This window comes from Athene noctua, chromosome 4 (genome assembly GCF_965140245.1).
Source record: "Athene noctua chromosome 4, bAthNoc1.hap1.1, whole genome shotgun sequence".
Taxonomy (NCBI): domain Eukaryota; kingdom Metazoa; phylum Chordata; class Aves; order Strigiformes; family Strigidae; genus Athene; species Athene noctua.
This window is the reverse complement of record NC_134040.1, coordinates 42,578,937-42,597,646: the sequence shown is the minus strand read 5'-3', so window position 1 is coordinate 42,597,646 and position 18,710 is coordinate 42,578,937. Positions and strand designations below refer to the sequence as shown.

At 45.2% G+C, this 18,710-nt stretch overlaps 1 protein-coding gene across 5 annotated transcripts in view; it reads left to right on the top strand.

Annotated features, from left to right (window-relative positions):
* Positions 1-892: 892 nt before the first annotated feature.
* The window catches only part of JADE1 (jade family PHD finger 1), a 52,429-nt gene continuing 34,611 nt past the window's right edge, over positions 893-18,710 (top strand). Inside the window, exons 1-2 of one of the 5 annotated variants that reach the window (XM_074905098.1) lie at positions 893-985; positions 10,886-10,963. In XM_074905098.1, coding sequence (XP_074761199.1) covers positions 10,912-10,963 — 52 coding nt within the window. In that variant the 5' untranslated portion in view covers positions 893-985; positions 10,886-10,911. Of the gene's footprint in view, positions 986-1,107; positions 1,132-2,228; positions 2,296-4,549; positions 4,669-9,765; positions 9,931-10,885; positions 10,964-18,710 lie in introns of those variants that run through there. The other 4 variants (XM_074905097.1, XM_074905095.1, XM_074905094.1 and 1 more) reach the window with 4 other exon arrangements.

The window sequence follows — 18,710 nt, the reverse complement described above, 5'->3', positions numbered from 1 at the left end:
ACACTTTTTTGATAATGGGAAGTTTAGTATGTAATTTGGTGCCAATTTCAGCTAATTTCGTTTCTTGCTAGAAAGCCGTGAGCTGAACCGCAGTGTGTGTTAGCTCTTTCTAGTCTTTGAGAAGTATCAAAGTTAGGGAGCTGGAGGGATAACGCTGGGGGCTGAGAATAGGGAGCCTGCAGTTTTATTCTTGCCCTGGCAATTACGCGCCATGTATGTGGCCACGGCAGTTAACTCTTCCGTGCCTCAGTTTCTCCGCCCGAAAAAATAGTGGACGCCGCACAGGGAGCCGGCGCAGCGTCGTCACCCCCCGTTGCGAAACCGGCTTCTGTTTTTTTGGAGAGAGGAGCGGGTTGTTGGAGGGTGACGCCCGCAGTGCCCCGGGCGGGACGGGGGTGCCCAGACGCCCCGTTTCCCGGGCGCAGACCAGCCGCCACGGGCGGGGCCTGCCGGCCGCGCACCCCCGGGGTCCGGCGGGAGCGAGGGGCTCCCCGAGCGCCGGACCGGGGGGAGGCGGGAGGCCCCGCGCTGCTGCGCGGCTGCGGCGAGGCTCGCCAAGAGTTAACGGCGTCTCCCCCGGGGCCGCCGCCGCCCCCCCCGCCCGCCCCGGCGCTACGTTATTATTATTTCCCCCCCTTCCCTCGCCTTGCCAGTTTTGGCAGGGGATTAAAGTAGCTCCCCCCTGTGGCAGCAGTGACCCAGAAACGAGTTTGATTCACGGAGTCCTTCCTCCATAACAAGTACAAACGTCAGTCAGAGGGAGTCTCTGTGTGTGTGTGTGTGTGAGGAGTGAGCGCGGGTGCCCGGGTGTGTGTGCGGAGGGGGGAGCGTGGCGCAGGGAGCCGCGCTCCGCGCCCGCTCCCCGGCGCCGCGCCGAACTCATGAGGCGGCCCCGAGCCCTCCGCGCAGGGGGAGCCCGGCCGCGCCGCCCGCCCTCGCCGCCGCCGCCTCGCCGCCGCCCCGCTGCCGCCGCCGCCGCCAGCAGGTAACCGTGCCCGCCGCCGCCCCGCCGCCGCAGCGCCAGCCGGGGGAGCCGCCAGCACAGCCATATTTGATGGTTTTTTTTGTCGCTCCGGAGGCGGCGAGAGAGCAGTTTCGTGCCGAAGGTCGCTGCCTAGTGGAAATAAGATAGTACGTCATTAACATGGCGCCAAGAGCCGTGCGGCTCGGTACCGGGCGAGGGGAGGCGGCCGAGTTGCGGCTCCGCTATCCCACAAGCAACTTGTGCCGGGCTGGGGCGGGCGGGAGGGACGGGGCGGTGGGAGGAGGGAGGGGAGGCTGTGCCGCCGCCCGGCGCGGCGGGCCGGTGCCGGCAGCGCCGGGCGCCTTTTTTTGTTCGGCGGCGAGTAAAGAACCGCGCGGCTTTCCAGGTGCGGCGGCCAAGGGAGCTCCCGGCGCGGCGCTGCCGGCCCCGCGGCTCGGGCGGCGCCGGGGGGGGGCTGGAGCATCTCCCGCCCGCCGCGGGGAGCGTTGGAGCAACTTGGTAGACAGATGGCAATGGCAGAGCGCAGGTCCTGCTCGGGGATTGATGTGTGGGGAAGGGGGCGGGGGGAGCCATGGCCAGTGTCTGTCACCGTGTCACCCACATGTCCACGAGACCTGGCGCCTCTCGCCGAGGGCGGGCAGCGTGGCCGTGGGGGAGGAGGTGTTTGTGTGCAGAAGCAGCTTTGTAGTTACACTGACACCCCCCCCCCCCCCCCAGTCGCACTTGGCTTTCGCTCGTAGGGAGGGAAAAAAAAATGCTTGGAAAGCATAAAAACTGCTCATCGGTGAAATTAAGCAGAAGTTGCCTTTCGGAGCGGGAGAGCCGCAGCCGGTTAGTCGTGTGCCCGGTGGGCGCAGGGGCAGTTCCCCTGGAGGTGGCGAGCGGCGGGGCTGTCACGGGTGCCCCGGTGTCCCCCTCGGCCCGCAGCGAGCGCGCGGTGTCTCCCGCTGGAGAGCAACTTGCGGGAGCCCTCAAGTGCACGTGTTCGGGAGCGTGTGCGCGGGGGGGCGTGCGGAGCTGCCCGGGCCCGCCGGGGAGGGGGCCGGGCCGGCGGGGCAGCGGCCGGCAGGTGCACGGCGGCCCCGCAGCGCCCAGTCCGGGCACTTGGGGAGCGGGCGCCGTGCAAACTTCGGCAGGGCGCGGCGGGGGGGGCGGCCCCCCGCACGCTCCGCACCCTCCGCCATCCCGCGGCTGGGGCTCGGTGGGTGCCCCGGGGCGGCTCCGGCGGCCTCCCGGGGCGAACCGGCGTGACCGTGCCGGAGTTTGTTGACGAGGGAACGGAACGTCAGCGGCGGTGTCGAAACGCGAACGTAATGTAACAGAACAACCAGCGCGGGGAAGCGGCGGCAAACGCCTGAAGTTGCTCGGGCGGCAGCCGGGGTAGCTCCGCGATTTCGCGCTTGCCCCGGGGCCTGGCGAGCAGGACGGGTGTGGGCGGCGGTGTGCGTGCCGGGAGCCGCGGTACGGCCGCCTAACGGTGCGTCCTCGGCCTGCCGGGGAAGGCGAGCGCGGCTCCGGCGAGGATGCCACTTGCTGAAATTAGACAAAGCCGCCCTGATGCTGCTGCCACCCAGCCTGTCCCTGGGCTCGGGCAGGCAGTCTCCCGCTCGCAGGAGGATGATGTTGTTGTTTTTCCATTCCCGTTCGCGCCCGCCAGCTCGTTAACGATAGGCGGCGGGGTGTTCATTATTTTGGGGAGGGTGGAGGCAAAGGGTGTTTGTTTGTTTGCACCGCCTGCTGGTTGGTTTCCTGTGACAAGAGGTGATACACAGTTTCCAGAACTGTCTGGGAGTGGGAGGAGAGACAGACACAGAAAATGAGCTCAAGTCTCCTTCGTGCTGCCGTCGCAGCCGCCGCCGCCGCTGCTCAATCCGCCAAACCGCCGGCCCGGCCCGGCCCGGCCCCCCCCGCCCGCCGCCCTCCACCGCAGCGCCGAGCCGGGGGCGGGTGGGGAAGGTGCTTCGGCCGTTTTCGGCAGTGACAGGGGCTGGGGGAGAGGCGGCGGAGCCGAGGGCACCAAGTTTGATTTGCAGCCGGGGCCGAGCGGATTGGTGCGGCCGGCGGCGGGGAGGAGCGGGAGAGGGAGCCGGGAGGAGGAGGAGGGGGCGAGGGCGAGCCGGGCCGTTTCAAATGGAAACGGGCGGCCGTGCCGCTGCCCGGGAAGGTGCCACCCCCGCGGGGGAGGTGTCGGCCGGCGGCGAGGCGGTGGCTCCGTGGCCTCTCCCCGCCGCTGGCCGGGCGGCAGCGCCGGGAGCCCTCAGCGCGGGCGTGGGTAACCGCCGCCCGCCCGGGCCGGGAGCTGAGGTGGGATCGTTGCGGAGGGAGGAGGAGGATGAGGATGAAGAGAGCCGCCCCGAGCGGCACCCGGCCGGCCTGGAGCCGGCGAGCTCAGGGCGTGAGGGCGCCGCTTCGGGCTTGGCTCTGCAGTCCGCGGCTCCCGCCCTCGGGCCGGGCGGCCCGGAGCTGGCAGGCGGCGGGCGGCAGTGCCGGCCGGGGGCGGCTGCCGGGAGGCACGGCGCCCGCGCGCTGCTCGCCAACTTCGCCCTGGCTCGCCTCCTTTTCTTTCAGCCGACAGCTTTATTCTAATAAAGTTTGTTAGATTCACCCGTGGGTGAAGTCCGTGGGCTCTCGAGACCTGTCAGCCGCCCAGGAAGGGCTGGCCACGGGTGACCTGCGAGCGGCTGGTTGGTGTGGCGGCACGCAAGCGTTAAAAATAGATTGCTTCTCCTTGGTAGTGCTAGGTAGTATTAGAAATTATGATGCGTTCAGCAGTGCATTTTAGTTGACATTTTAATGTTAAAGCAGGAAGATGCTTTTATGCTAGCCCCGGCTTTTCTTTCTAGAGAAGGATTTAGCTGTGATTTAGAATAATTTCCTTTTAAAGCAGGCGATATCTTTTAAGTAAGTCAAAAGCTGCCCACACTTGCAAACCTAAAACCTTCATAAAAGTTATGCCAAAATATGCTTGTTATGATTCTATTTCTAGAGGTTTCTCACACTCAGTGGGATATTGTCGAAACAGCAAGGGTTGTACGTTTTAGTAGCAGGATTTTCCCTCTGGCTTCAGATACCACTCGCTCCCTGCTTTTGAGCTATGTTTAATACATATGTTTAAAATAAAATAATAATAATAAGCTCCCCTTTCCCCTCACAGCTGCAGATTTCCCTTCCAGCTTCTCCGGTTTCATTCCCAATTCACAGAATATAGTAAAAAAAAACAAACTTCCAGCATTTCCTCAAATGTTTTCTCCATGTGCTTAGTAGTGCTGCTTCACGCTCCTGTTTTCAGCTGGAGCTGACCAAGCTGACAGCTTTTTCTAGATGGAAGAGATGAATTGCAGTGAGCGCAGGGTGGGTTGAATTAATTCATGGAGCCCAATTTATCATTGCTCAAGGTTTTAGGCAATCAGTTTCACCAGCACAGTTTGGGAATAATTTGCTACCACTGTCCAGATTGTAAGGTAACCTTATGAGCTGACTTGCACAGGTGCATAAATGAGTGTGTGGATTGCTGGGAAGTGTTGGGCTGACATGTCCAAATTGTGCTTCTGCCTTTCCTTGTGAAATTTGTTGAATAGGTGTGCTGAAGTCAGAAGAAATACCCCTTGTGGAGAACGCTATTGGCCCTGGAACATGCTTTTTTGTTTCATGAGAGCTGAAGGATTTTTTACGCCAAATTTAAGGTCTGTGGCTTTTTTTTGAACAGTGGACTGTGCTACGTAATACTGGAGTATTTAAGAGCTCTTCTTGTATGTTCCTGACTGTAAAATGTCACCATCAAAGCTTTCATAGGTAATAAAGAGGAATGATAAAGTTTTAGGTGGATTTTAATAGTATAACTAATTTCTGATGTAGTTTGTTTTTCTTTTGGTCTGGGCATAGAAGGAACCGTTCTTGCTAAGTCAGGTGTCAGTGAAGACTTGGGTGGTGTCATAAACACACTATTTAAACAGTACAGTAGTAGAAGCCAAATGTCTTCATCTACTATCCATTTCATTAAGACTATGTCACACTTCCATTTGTACAGTAAGTGTTTTGAAGTGATTTCTTGTGTACTAGAGATAATTAGGTCTTAGTTTCATTGCAGTTACTGGGTTACTTTCGGGAAAAGACAGTTTTTCAGTTTGTCTTCAGGGTGTGCATCTGTCATAATTCTGCTTTCTTCCCATTCTGTCTCTGCAGCTGTTCAGTGCAGTTTATTATAGTGACACCCGTTAACACGGTTACAGTTAATTGTCTGTCAGGGTTTGAATTATACACTCTTTTTACCCAAAGGTTTATACAGCCTTTAAAAATGCTTTAGTAAGAATTGTGTTGTGTAAAACCTTTGACCTGAGGATGTGGATTTTTTTCATGTATAATTATTTAAAAAAATCTGGTTCTGTTTAGCTATTTGCACAACAAAGACTGACACACTTCACATCTTTCTCTTTGATCATCTCACTGCTTGGGGTCAAAGTGAGTGAAAAAGTATATGGTGTTTTTAACTGCACAGTCAGTAGTAGCGTAAAGAGTTCTGTGTGTTGCACATGGGTGTACATGTGTGTACACTGCCATGCCAGTTTTAAGGGGTAATGTCAGGATTTCTGCTCTGAGAAAGCTAGGCAAAAAGGATTCAGATTTTTTTCACTCTTATCTGTGCAACTCCTGGGACTTCAGTGTGGGAGAAAAAAAAATAAAAGGAAAGATCTTGGCATTGCTGTCTAGTGTGGTTTTTGGGTTTTGTTGGTTCTTCTAAATTAATCTCTTGCAGAGCTAGGAATGGAGGAGCATGAGAATGCATACTGGTAAAAACAATGAATTTGCTGTACTGTGTCATGTTGCTGATTCTAACCCATTGCCCTGCATCGGCCAGCAGGTACTGGGCAGCAGGCAGAAACGCCTGTATTCCTAACCGTGCCCAGTTTGTGAAGAGTTAGGTGGTTGTCGCTCACCTCCACAAGGATATGGAGGCCCAAATGTTGTTTGGTGGTCTGACATTGATTATAGTGGATTATCATTTAGTCATTTAATTTACATAGCATTTTACAAGTATTTTGAAAAAGGCTTAGTGTGTTCTCTGCAAAATACAGGAGCCAGAAGAAAGGTTTCAGGCGTTGTAATCTTGCCTTTAAAAGTGATCTGAGCAATTGTACCATGTAAGTCTGAAGTTACGTTTGTACGTTTGAAGTTTGTACCTGATCAACAAGTAAAACCCAGAGCTTAGCTTTCAGAGCTAGCATGACGAAACAGGATGGCAAAGCCACTGGTGATGTGTCTGTACAGCACAGTGCCTTCAGCCTCTGGAGTAGCACAGCAGAGCGCCCTGCAAGCTGTGCCAGCCTCAGCAGTGCTGCCCTGGTACGGCCTGCTCATCCGAGGGTGCTAAAAGTCATGGCTTCTGCCCCATCTGTGCCATTTGCCGTGGTGGTGGGAGGGCATTGAAGCACTTTTAGATACTTTGTCTACCCTTGGAAATGGGGTGATGTTGCCAGCAGTCATGGCAGTTTCTGTAAAGCTGTGTTTAGTTGAAGGCTGGAATTTGCCTGAGTCCATCCCCCCCCAAATAAATGGGTAAATGTTTATCTACAGTAGAGTCCTCAGGAGAAATATCAGTAGGCTGTGTGTTGGTCTGTCTGATTTCTGAAAGGATGGTTTTGACATGAAGAAACAATCATCTTTCAAGGAAATGAAACTGAAATGACACACAGAAGTCGCTGGATTATTAGGAATTTACACGTGTTGCTGAAGACTCAGGGAATGTTTGGCTTGGTGATGCAGCAGCCTTTGTTACATTAGGGCTGCGGGACTCTCCTAGCTTTTCAAGTGTTGGATTTACTCTGCAGGTGAATGGTTCATGGGCAAACACCCTTTTGGGGCTGGTGTAAGCATTTGGGAAAAACAGCTGTAGAAATGTTTGTGACAGAAGATAGAGGGTTCAAGGGCACTGCTTGGTTGGCTGCTGCCTTGCTTCAGAGAAGCACTGGTTTTGCAAAGGGGGTTGGGAAGCTGTTCTGTGGCACGTGTGGGTGCAGTGAATGTTTTGTGGAAGCTTCTGGACTGAACAGCAATTATGTGGTTCCATGCAGTTGTTGGGAATTGAGCTCGGTAACCTGGGTGGTCTCTTCCCGTTCTGCGAGTGGTGCAGGCTCAGTGCATAGTTTTTGCTTACTACTGGTATGAATCTTAAAAGCTTGGCTTAAATGTTTCACCCTTTTTATGCTGACATGTGGAACTCTCTTTGCTTACGGGCGTAGTGATCCTAGCCAATTTGTGCCATTAAACTACCTGTGGTACTGTCAGTCTTGATGAACCTACCTTTACTTCTGACCTGTTGGAATTGACAGATGTACTTCGGTTTCAGAATACGTTCTTCATGAGATGGGAGTTGGATCAGATGCATTGTGTATGCACCTGAGTGTCTTAAGTGTATGTCAAAATAAAGTCAAGTGAAAAGTACCAATATTTCCATGACTGTGAAGAGTGAGAATTACAAAGAAAAGTAACATTGCTGGCACTCAAATCTCAGATGAGGAAAGAAAAGAGAATGAGACAAGTAATTTTAATGAAAAGCTTGATAGTTTTTCCATTTTGCTTTTTTTCAGTATAAAAATACCTCCTTATTTTTAGGTAAGGATGTCCCATGAAGAATAAGTTATTATGGTTGGTTGTTTATTTTTCCTTGAAGATTAAAAAGTATTACTTGAATTCACAGTATTCTTTAAACATGCTGGGGAAATGTATATGTCTGTGGTTGAACAGGGAAAGACAGCACCTTCCATCTGCACCTAACCATCACTATCCATAATCCGTGTTTATTTTTAATGCAGTTCTTGTGTGACTTTGAGGTCACCATCACCTGATAGAAACTGATAGTCTTTGAGGCAGAGGCACTATGATACCCTTAAGAGCAGCAGCATTTCCATCTGTGTGGTTGTAATTCTTACTAGCTGTTCTAGTGTTATCTCAGGAATGTTCTGAACCGTGGATATGAACATCTGGTGGGAACAGTTTAAAATTATTTTAGAAGCTGGAAAGAGGTGTTTATTACTTCTAATGACAAAAATTCTAGGGGATTAATCTTATGAGGTTTGAGACTTGCTCTAAGAAGCCCAGTGCTGCTTTTCTATTTGTGATTTAGCTCCCTGTAAACTCAGGTTAGGTTCAAAGATGGGAAAATAAGATGTCTGGATTATAACTCCTTTTTTCACATGCCTCTATAAAGGAATCTCACAGAAGCTTCATCAAAAGTGGTATTTCTTTTAATGTTACTTTCGAGAGCACAGGCTTTTTGGTGTGGCCAACTTCAGAAACCTGACTAGAGTGGACAAGGAAATTAACTGCTTTATCTAATACTCTGTGCTCCAGGAAAGTGGCTTCTGTTCTGGCTTCTCTTATTTCCCGAAGAACTGTGGAGAGTGCTTGAATTGGGAGGTGTGAATACCACTCTTTCCTTTAAACAACAGCAACAACAAAAATGTTTAGTTTGTTTATTAAAGACACATGGTAGGAGTAGAAGCTTCTGGGTCTTTCCTTACTTTGTGAATATGCAGAAAATACAGCTCAGAGACGATAAAATACACTTATCTGAAAAGATGTGGAGGAGCAGAATTTTGAATTTTCTTGTTCATTGCAAGCTTATGAGTGTGTCACAGTGTATATACACTATGTTATTTTGCTTTGTGGTGCATAGTACTTTTCAGGCTATGTGGGAATGAACCAAGGAGTGAGAATTTTGATGGGGAATATACAAGCTACATTTCTGAGACAACTTATTTTTTCTTTATTTTCTTCCATATCCTCTTTACTTTGTTTATGGGAGATATTTCCATTCTAAGCAAGTATGTTCTTCTCCATTTCTTTTGTTAGTATTTCTTTCAATTACAGGAAAAGTATGTGAACTGCTAGAAAAAGTACCTTACAGAATAGGTATTTATTTATCCCCCGGATGTGGCCTTGTAGCAGCTAATTGATTTTTCAATTATGTCTTCGCCTGTTTTGCATCTGAACGTTCGCTTTCTGTTGTTATAAGTGACCGTATCAGAACTTGGCTCTGGATCTACTACATTTATACCAGATCTGTATTCAGATGATTTTGATGGTGCAGGCTGGTCTGTGTATTTATTCATTGGCAGCGTTTCTGCCTGCCATACACACGAAGTTCTGGTCTGCTTTAAAGCAATTCTTTTGGAGACAGTTCTTGTAGCACTGTAAGAGGTTGTCATTTATGATTCTTTATTCTCTGGCATCAGACATTATATGTGAACTTTTACTCTATGAAGTGGTGACAGAAGGTCTCAGTGAAGTGAGCCATTCAGTTTTTTTACCTTTAGTGAGCAAAAATTTTCAGCTCAGAACTGTTAAGTGTTTTAAAAGACAGCCATATTAAATCCCACTCTGGAAAGCTGTTCTGGGAGGGAGGCATCCCCCCCACCTCTGTTTGCATGTATAATATGAGAAAGGAGGCAGTCTTGCTATGTTTGGGCTCTTAGAACTGTATTAAGTTCACTGGTAGTAAAAAACAGTGTCCAGTTCAGTTGCTTGTGATTTGCTACTGATGATAAAACTAATTCTCTCAAAAAAAGAAATAAGCATTTTTTATGTGAATCACTGTTGGAAGAGAAGGTATTTTTTGGTAGTGTCAGGCCTTGGTTAGGCTTTTCGGTTTCTTTATTTTGGGAATTAGTCATATAAAAGTTGAAAGCGTTATGCGTTTACTACAGTGAGATGTGTTCTCAGGGAACAAAGGTGAAGTAGTTAACTGTGCACTGAAGGGTCAGTGAAAAGAGATTTGTTGAAAGGTTTCTAGGAAATCCCAACTCACATGGAGTTAGATATTCTGTACCTGCCTAGAAATGAAAAAGCATTTTGGCATCTAATATCCAAATCTGCACCCTGGAGGTATGTACAAGGGCTTTGCTGCTAGCAGAACAGCCGGACCTTGTTGATATCACGATTGATATATGGTAAGCAAAGACTCAGGAGATTTGATGTGCATCTAGAGTCCTTGTCAGTTTAGCTTACAGTGGATATGCCTTTCTGCGCTTGTCTTGTCATGTTTTTTCTGCTCTTCAACTTAGACTTTTTAATAGCTTTTTGCATGTAAATGCTGACTAGCTATTTATGGTTTACTTAATTTTTCTGGATTTGGTTTCGTTCCACAGAGAACACATGCAGAAATACCAATACCCTGTGAATAGCAGTTAAAAAGCTACGGAACTTTTTGCCTTTATGTTGCTGGTTCATGTGCGGTTGAACTCTGGCAGTTTCGAGGAGCTTCTGTGACACCAATTGGTGGTTTGATTCCTGAAAAACAGTTAGTGTTAGGCATGGCACTAGAAATGTGCCCGCAGGAGGAATTAACTCTCTTACCTTAGAGGGTAGTGCCTTCCAGGGCATAGATGATGCATGTTATTTAATCTGGGAAAACTTGGCTTGCTACTGCTGATGTTTCTTTTTTTAATATATAAGTGGATGAGTTTAATCTTTGATTTTGTAAATCTGGCACTTCAAACAGGAATAAAATGGTTCCAAAAACATATTAGCCAAAGTAAATATTTACAAGCAGTAAAAATGTTACTGTATTGCAAATCTAGTGTCAGAATGGGCAGGGGAAGTTAAAAGCACATTGACTGCAGATATTTAGTGATTTTAAGACCTCTCAACAAAATAGGCTTTTGTTTTGGGGTGGAAGTGTTGGTGGGTTTGTCACTGATACTTTCCAATTTTGTTCACCTGCTGGCATGATGATTGCCTAATTAAGCATCCTTGAGATATTCTCTGCTCATCTTTCAGATGCTGTTTAAAGTTGTTTATTTTCCTTTGTGTGCTGTAAATCCTCAAATGCCATCAGAAACACAACTTGATGACTCTGTATTATTATTATTATCTTGGGTTAAGTGCTGTCTCATTGCTTTGCAGGCTGCCTGCTGTTTCCCGTGGAGATCATGAAACGACGTCGGCTTCCTAGCAGCAGTGAGGATTCTGACGACAATGGCAGTAAGTGCTCCTTTGTTGTAGAGTGCAGTAGGTTATGAGTTTGAAAACACGTTTTAATGCGGTGTTTTATGTGACAGAGGCATTTTGCATATTGGTTGGACTAGTAGAAATGTGTATTATAAGGATCGAGTTTTGAACTCGGTCGTTCTGAGCACAGGTGGACAGTAGATTCGGGATTCCCCCCCCCCCTGTATTGGCGATACAGTGTTAGTTAATAAGATAAAACAAGAGAAAAAGTCGATTGTGTTCTTTAAAAATCTTTGCAAGCAGCATAATTTACCAGTACAAGGACAGGACTTGCATGGAGACATCTGCTAACATTGTCTGCAGCTTAGTACTTAATAGAAGTTTACATTGGGATTTTAAATTTGCCACAGTGTTCTCATACTCTCTTACACAATGAAAAGGTATATTGCTTCAAACTTAAGAAGAAAATATTGATGGTGCATAAAAGTTATTCCTTACTTCATTTGAAGGTTATCTTGTTTGAGGAGTAACTTTCCAGAATTTGAATTCAGGATATCAGTAATTTGGGTACAGAATATATTTATTTTTTATAACTGTTTCTGTATTGACATACCTAACACTAAGGTCTTTGTGGTGTATATCTCTCCTGTGTTTGGATTCCAGGGATTGATAACCTTTCATTTAAGGAAAAAAAAAAGGGGGGGGGGGGGGGAGGGGCATAAAATGGGAGTTTAGAAAATGTGCCAAGGTGTTTTCTTTGCCCAAACAAGAAAGTTGATGGTACTTGACAATATTGCAGTTTGGTCAGTTGTCAGATTTTCTTGGTTTTAATTTGATCTGTCTGGGTGCACATCTTCAAATCTGAAGTCTTTTGTGAGACTCCAGTCTGAAATGCAACAGAAAATGACCAGGGAGGTTTTCCAGGTGCTTTTGAAAGCTTTACTCTGACAATGTAGCTCTGTGCTGCACTGTGGCCCTACATAGGTGACTGGTTCATCTGCTTTCATGTCTGTGCTGCATGGGAGTCTCCTCAGGTATGGCCAAATCTGCACCTTAAAACAACCCTAGGCAAACTGCCGCTGAAATGAAGGAGTGGTAAAAGGACTGGAGGAGGTGAGAACTAGCGAGCTGATAAGGAGTGAGTCCAAATAAGGATCAAGCAAAATGCATTAAAGAGGTGTGGGATTTGGCTTGATTTTGGAGAAGAACTCGCAGTTGGGGCTTTTGGAAGAAAAAAAAATCCCGAATCAGACCTGTTTCTTCTCAGTTAGAAGTTTACTTGGGGTCATAGAAATTGAAGTCTGTGTATTTCCTCAAAGGTGACTTGTACTTCCCCAAAACAAAGATGTGTTTTTACTTGTGAGATAGACAAGTAGCAGCAAATGTGATGTCTCTCGTTAGAATTTTGTTTTAACCTTTTTTCATTCCCTAGCAGCTTTATATAATAGTGTTTCATTTTGATAAGTGTTTATTTTCACTTACCTGTTTTGTTGTTTTGTTTTCTTTTTTTTTTTTACCCTTTGATCTCTTCATGTGTCTTGTGCTACAGGCTTTACCAAATAAAATATGAAGCAGATAATATTGGAATTGAAGTTCTGAAATAGATACAGTTGACTGATCTGTTGCTGATTGTAATGCTTGTTTGTAATGTCATTTGGTATATAACTATAATAGAGATGTTGACTTAATGAGTTACGTTTTCCAAAACACTGTATTGTCATCTGTTCCATAGATCAAGATCTAAGAAAATGAGTTAGGAAAAGAAAAACAAACCCTTGCCCTTCTATGATCTCTCTATTTTAAAGCCTCATTAATATGAATAGCTATTTGTTGAATACATTACATGGAAAAAGGCAGTGAAATTTTGAAATTATTTTCAAGTATTATTTGAAAAAGACACCATTTTCCTTTCATTACACTTTTTTTTTTTTTTTTCCCCTTGGCCTGATAATGTTTTTTTCCCTTGTGAAGTTACGGAGCAAATTCAAATACAGGTTCCTACATACTCATTCTATTATTATACACGTGTTCAAAAAAATCAAGGGTTAAGAGCCAGAAGCTGAGATAACATTTAATGTAGGGTCAGCATCTCCAAGGCTTTTTGTCATTCACACTTCCCCAAGAACAATGTCTGACACTTGGGCCCTTTCTTTTCAGTTTTCCTATTACAGGGGATACTAGTAGTTCCTTGCAACTATGTTTGAATGTCAGGGGTCTCCCCTTACAGGGGTCTCCCCTTCATTTAATCTTTTCTTGTCTTTAGTAGAATTACTGATTACTCTTACTATGTTAATTTTGGTATTATTACTTTGTCAGTAGTACTGATACATGTTAGAAGGGTAAAAAAATTTATTGCCTAAAAAAAAGGGAAAAATTTCTGTGAAATTCTGAGCTCTGTCTTGAAGGCTTTGTTTTTCACTAGTTATTTTTTATTCTCAGGGTTTCCAGAGGCAGAAAACAATTAAATAGACTATTCTGAGCACTTCAAACAGCTGTTTTCTAATTGGGAAGTTGAAATTTTAATCAGTACTTCATTAGAATCCTGTTGCCAAAGATGTTCTCCCCTTCAGTCAGTGGCTCCTCTTGACCCCAAGTGCCCTTCTTGCATTCCCATCATACTGAGCTGGATAGTCATTCAGCTTAGAGCTCAGCACTGCCTTCCCTCATCTCACAAGGTGAGGACTGGGCCTCCAACTCTTGGGTTCCTTCAGTTCTGCAGTTGAGTTTTGCTACTGTGCCTTAGTAGGCAGTGTGGTCAGGTGGCTCAGATTCATCATGAGCATCATGGGATGCATGTTGTTGGTGTAACCTGCATGATGATGCTTGTCTGGGGTAGACTCTAGTGTGTAGACTAATGCCCACCTGGAAGATATTTTGGCATGAAGAAATACAGATTTTATTTTACTGAACTCAGGAACCTGAATATTTATAAAATAATAATAGTGATGCTACTAATAATGGAATTTATCTAAACAAATTAATGAACATACAGAGGTTGTTTTCCATGAGATCACTGAGCTGAATCAGTTTCCTTGGTAGTCATAAGGTGATAGAAAACAAAACCTCATACCCCAAGCACTGCAAATATATTATACTGAAGATACAAGCATATCTGTAGTTCTTCAGAGGGAGAAGGTGCTCTTCTTTTGTGAGATGAAAAAAGGGAGAATTGTTTTCGTTTAGGAGTGAAATACAGAACAGAAGAACGCTTAACAACATAGCTGCAGTCCTAGAGTACATACATGTATTGACTGACTCATGTAAGATATTTTAGTGTGGGTGGTTTCAAATTATTTGCAGTATTTTAAAGCCTTGAAGCTTAAGGACAGAACCTTTGCTTTTCTCATCACTTTTTTTTTTTTTTCTCTCTGACTTGAGTCTTTCCCAAGAGCTAAGTGCAGACTTCAAGCCCCAAAAAGTGTTTATGTCCTTCAACCTAACTACTGAGAATTGTTGAGCTGTGTCCCCTTAAAATCAGAGTTCTAAATCCTCATTTAGACATGAAGCCAAAATAGCATATTTGAAGCACTAAGCAAGAGGTGTCAGTGGAAGTTGTGCACAGCAGTTCTGCACTTAGTCCCTGTATATCCAAGAGTGTTCTCAGAGATTTCATTTTCTGAAATTATAGGTCACTTTTGAACATTTTATCCATGAAATATAATTGAATGAAAAATGGCTGCAGGCATAGTTCTGGATTTTGAACTTTTGTCTAAATACAGAGGAATGGTATTGGGAGAGGCTCGGGGAAGGGTTTAAGATTATTGGCACCTCAAAGTAATCCTTTTTTTGTCATCTGGCAGCTTGTTAAGCTTCTGTCCCTTTCCAGATAATGTATTCCAGCAACTATAACAGATGTTAATATTAGCCAGGCCCATCATAAAAGCTGTGTGATGTACATGCCATCTTCTTCAAAACCTATATTAAGTAAATTAGTAATGTTTACCTCAAACTCAATTATGTCCTTGTTTTCTGCATGGCTGGCTAGGGCTTTGATAGTTTCTTAAGCAATTTTGGTACACTGTATTTCAGCTTGCTTCTCCATTGCAAAATTCCTTCTCTTCATGATTTCAGGTCTTACTCAAATTAAATGTTAGATACTGAAGGTGTTTTATCTTTCTTGGGTAGTGTTTGACCTGACTTTTTAGCCTCATTGGTCTGTAAATTTGCAAAGGTGGTTTGGGCTGAATATTCCATGTGCTTTGTTTCCTGGTGAGATAAAGTTGTGCAGTGGAGTAGTTTCCATTTATAGCTTCAGGGCATTCCTTTTGCACAAATTGCTTGGACACGTGAACAGATTGTGTTTGAGGCAAGATCTGAAGCTCAGACAGTTGTATTGTAGGGAGCTTGGGTGAGATCCAGGCCTTCCTTGATGTCAGAGAGAGTTTGGTCGCTGTTTGCCATGAGCGAGGAATTCAGAGCATGATTTTCTTCACACTTTACTTGCTCCCACGATGCCGCTTCGTTTATTCTTGGAGGGGTTATCAATTCATCATACTCCTACATACAGAGTGTCTGAGAGAAGAACTGAAGACACTGGCAGATGAAAAATACTTCTAAGGTTTACAAGGTTTCACACCAGTTCTGAGAAATGAAAGGTTTAATACTTATGGATTACGGAATACAGTTTTGTAATTTAGATGGACCCTTATTCTATCACTGCTAAACAAATGTTATTTTAAAGTTAAACATATTTTGCCAATATCCGTTGCTCTGACTGAATGATGGGGATCTTAGATTTAGAAAGGGCTTTTCATCCCAGTGGATTCCCGTTATGTTTGAGATAGATCCCAGAGTGCCTTCACAAAGGTTGCTGAGTACATAACCTTAGGTGTGTATGTCATTTACCACAGAACTGTAGCCGCTGCTGGCCCGAAATGTGGCAATTACTTAGCAGTGCGCGTAATGCTGTGCAGCATTTTGTGAAAAGGAAATGATGAACATTTTTCGGTCTTCAGTTGAACTAGCTGTCAGGTGATGATGATTAAATGACAGAATGTAATGTAGTTACAGTGCTAGAATTTGGGCAAAGCGGCACGTTTAGCAGTCACTGTTAATGCTTTTCAAAGAGGGTTTTGGCATTTGGAGTGGTGACGGGTGGTCATAAGTAGAATCTTACCTGAAGGTTAAGCTCACTGGGGCAGGGTGACTTTTGGCGAAGTTGCACTTCGGAAGAGTGTTGTGAAAGACTTCTCTGGGCTCATAGGGTATTGCATCTGAAGAAGGGACATCACATTATCATTGCCATCATTTTTGGAGAAGCGTATTTTTCTTTACACGACTGCTAATACTGTGTGCGCCCAATTCCACTGGAGTTTTAAGGCCTGACAGCATCATGTTCTAAACCTATGAATGCTAGCTTGGGAGCTGCTCAGATTGACTTTGATAACCTGTATTAAACTTCTGTTAAAACTTGGTATTATGTTCCGGTAAAACACTGCTGCAGCAGGAAGCCTTGGGCTAGGGAGCTAGAGTAGCACTTGGGTCTTGTGATACAAATAAGATGGGGCCTAAGAATTCCTCACTGTTAGAAGAGTGACATGTGCCTGTGCATGGTTATGTGTGTGTTCTTGGAGATTACAAAACTCAAATGTCTGCTACTGAGAAAAGGGATGATAGGAGGGAACTTGTATTGAACTGCTGTGGCAGGGAGCTGCAAAGACTGTTCATTATGTGTGTCAGATACTGAGCAATTGTGCAGTGTTGTTGTAAAGCACTGCAGAGATCATATGGATCCATGCATTGTTCAGCAGCTGCAATTGGGTAGTTGTCAAATGACACTACATTTTGAGTAGGATCGGTGTTGACAAGAGATAAAAGGCTGTTGCTTTTTCTGTTTTGATCCTGAATGAGATGATTGTGTAATAAATACGCTATTATATAAAGATGGGGGAAGATAGATGGGCAAATCCTGCAGCAAGAGAAACATGAGAAGGAGAATTTGGTTATGTGAAACGATGTTGTAGGTTGTGTTGGCATGCATGCTGCTTTCTCTGTGATAAGGCCTGGAGACTTCTGCGCAGACAGCCCTTTCTGTACCTAACATAATGGAAAACTGCCCTTAGAATAGTCTGCTTCTGTTTGCTTTGTGCTGGAATTTGGGTCTAGACATGGAGTTCTAAGTGACGTGAAGCCTTACTGTAAAGGAGTTGTGGGCCAGGCACTAAATGGAGAGACTGAGCATCTATGTTTTCTCTTCAGGCTGCTTATCTCTCTGACAGTGTTGGCAGCAGCACCTAGCTGGTCTCAGAGTGAGCTGAGGAACAGTATAGGCATCTGGAAATGCCAGTGTTAAGCAGAAGTGACAGCCAGACATACATCCATGTCAGGGATGTTTTGCTGTGTTGTGCTGCCTGGTGTAATGGTGTAGCAGGAGTGTATTTACAGTGGGAGAAGTGCTTTCAGACACCCAGTCGTCTGAGGCTTTGAAGTGTTCAGAGGCTGCAGCAGCAGGTAGTTCTCCAGGGACACAGCTGGGTGCCTTGCAGGTGGCTTTACAGCAGCCTTGTGCATGATACATAGTAGCTGAGCCTTTTCTGCTCGTGCTGAGTAGTGTATTAGTTAGTATTAGTTGTGGGGTATAATTCCCCAAGGGCTTGAATTACTTTACTGGTCCCAAGGAATTGTCTGTTCTGATGGGCTTTTTTGGAATCAAAACATGTTCTTGACAGATCATTTAATAACTTGATACAGTTAAAATTTACTATGTTTTTCCTTCTGGGAAGTGTGTGTTCTTCACAAATACGAAAAAAGAATTCACACTCCTTGATTGCTTTCCTTTATTATCAGGAGGTGTATGTGTTTTATACGCCCCATAGTGGTATTATAAAAACACTTTATTTACAGTACAAGGTGTATGTAATAGCCTAGGGGAACAGAAAGTTTTCCTACCTGGATCTTAGAAATCACCTTTCCAGCGCCAGTAGTGTGTTAGAGCTTTGCCTCTTGCTGTGAATTACACCTCGTTAGTGGTTTGGGATTTCTTTTTGCTTTTTGTCTCTTAAGTGCATAAATGCAAAGGGAAAACTGAGGCATGTAGTAGGAGTATGATCCTTCTCCCATTTTTTCTCACAATGAAAACCTTTTAAAACATAGGAACACCTAGGCCGTCTGAAAGGATCCTAACTTAAAGAATCAGAATGCTCTTGGTGTATGTCCTGGAGCGATGATGCTAGATAGGCTACTATGTTCATCCTTAACTTGCACAGTCATGTAACAGGATGGGCATTTAAGACACCTTTTATCTTTGATGTCTAATGATGATAGTGATGCATGTTTTGGATGCATTTATTTAGCTTTGTGCTTTGGAGTTGTGTATTTTTCATATTCACTGTTATTTACATGGCTTTTGGGCTCTCTTAACATCTCATTAATTTTCCATCTGCTGTAGAACTCATTTTTCCTATGAGGTATATAATGTTATCTTACAAAAGTTTTACATTTTTCAAATTCCAGTCATTCAGACTTCCCATATGGTTTTTTTCGTTATTTAACCAAAACTGGGTTTAACTCTTGTCTTGATCTTTAATTGTTTCTAGTCTCGATGATCCTAATCCAGTTTGAGACTAAGGCTAGTATTCAGAAAATGGCTGATGAATACAGTCATTTTGGATACTTAATGCAAGAGGATAATTTTGGTGAAAAGTGTCTGGAACCTTTTTAAAATAACTCAATTAGGCTCATGTGCTTTTATAATACAGAAGAGCTGTTTTGAATCCCGTGTTTGTTTTGACCACAGTAGATTGTTCTTTCCGTATAATCCAGGAGTGGTTCTTACTTCATG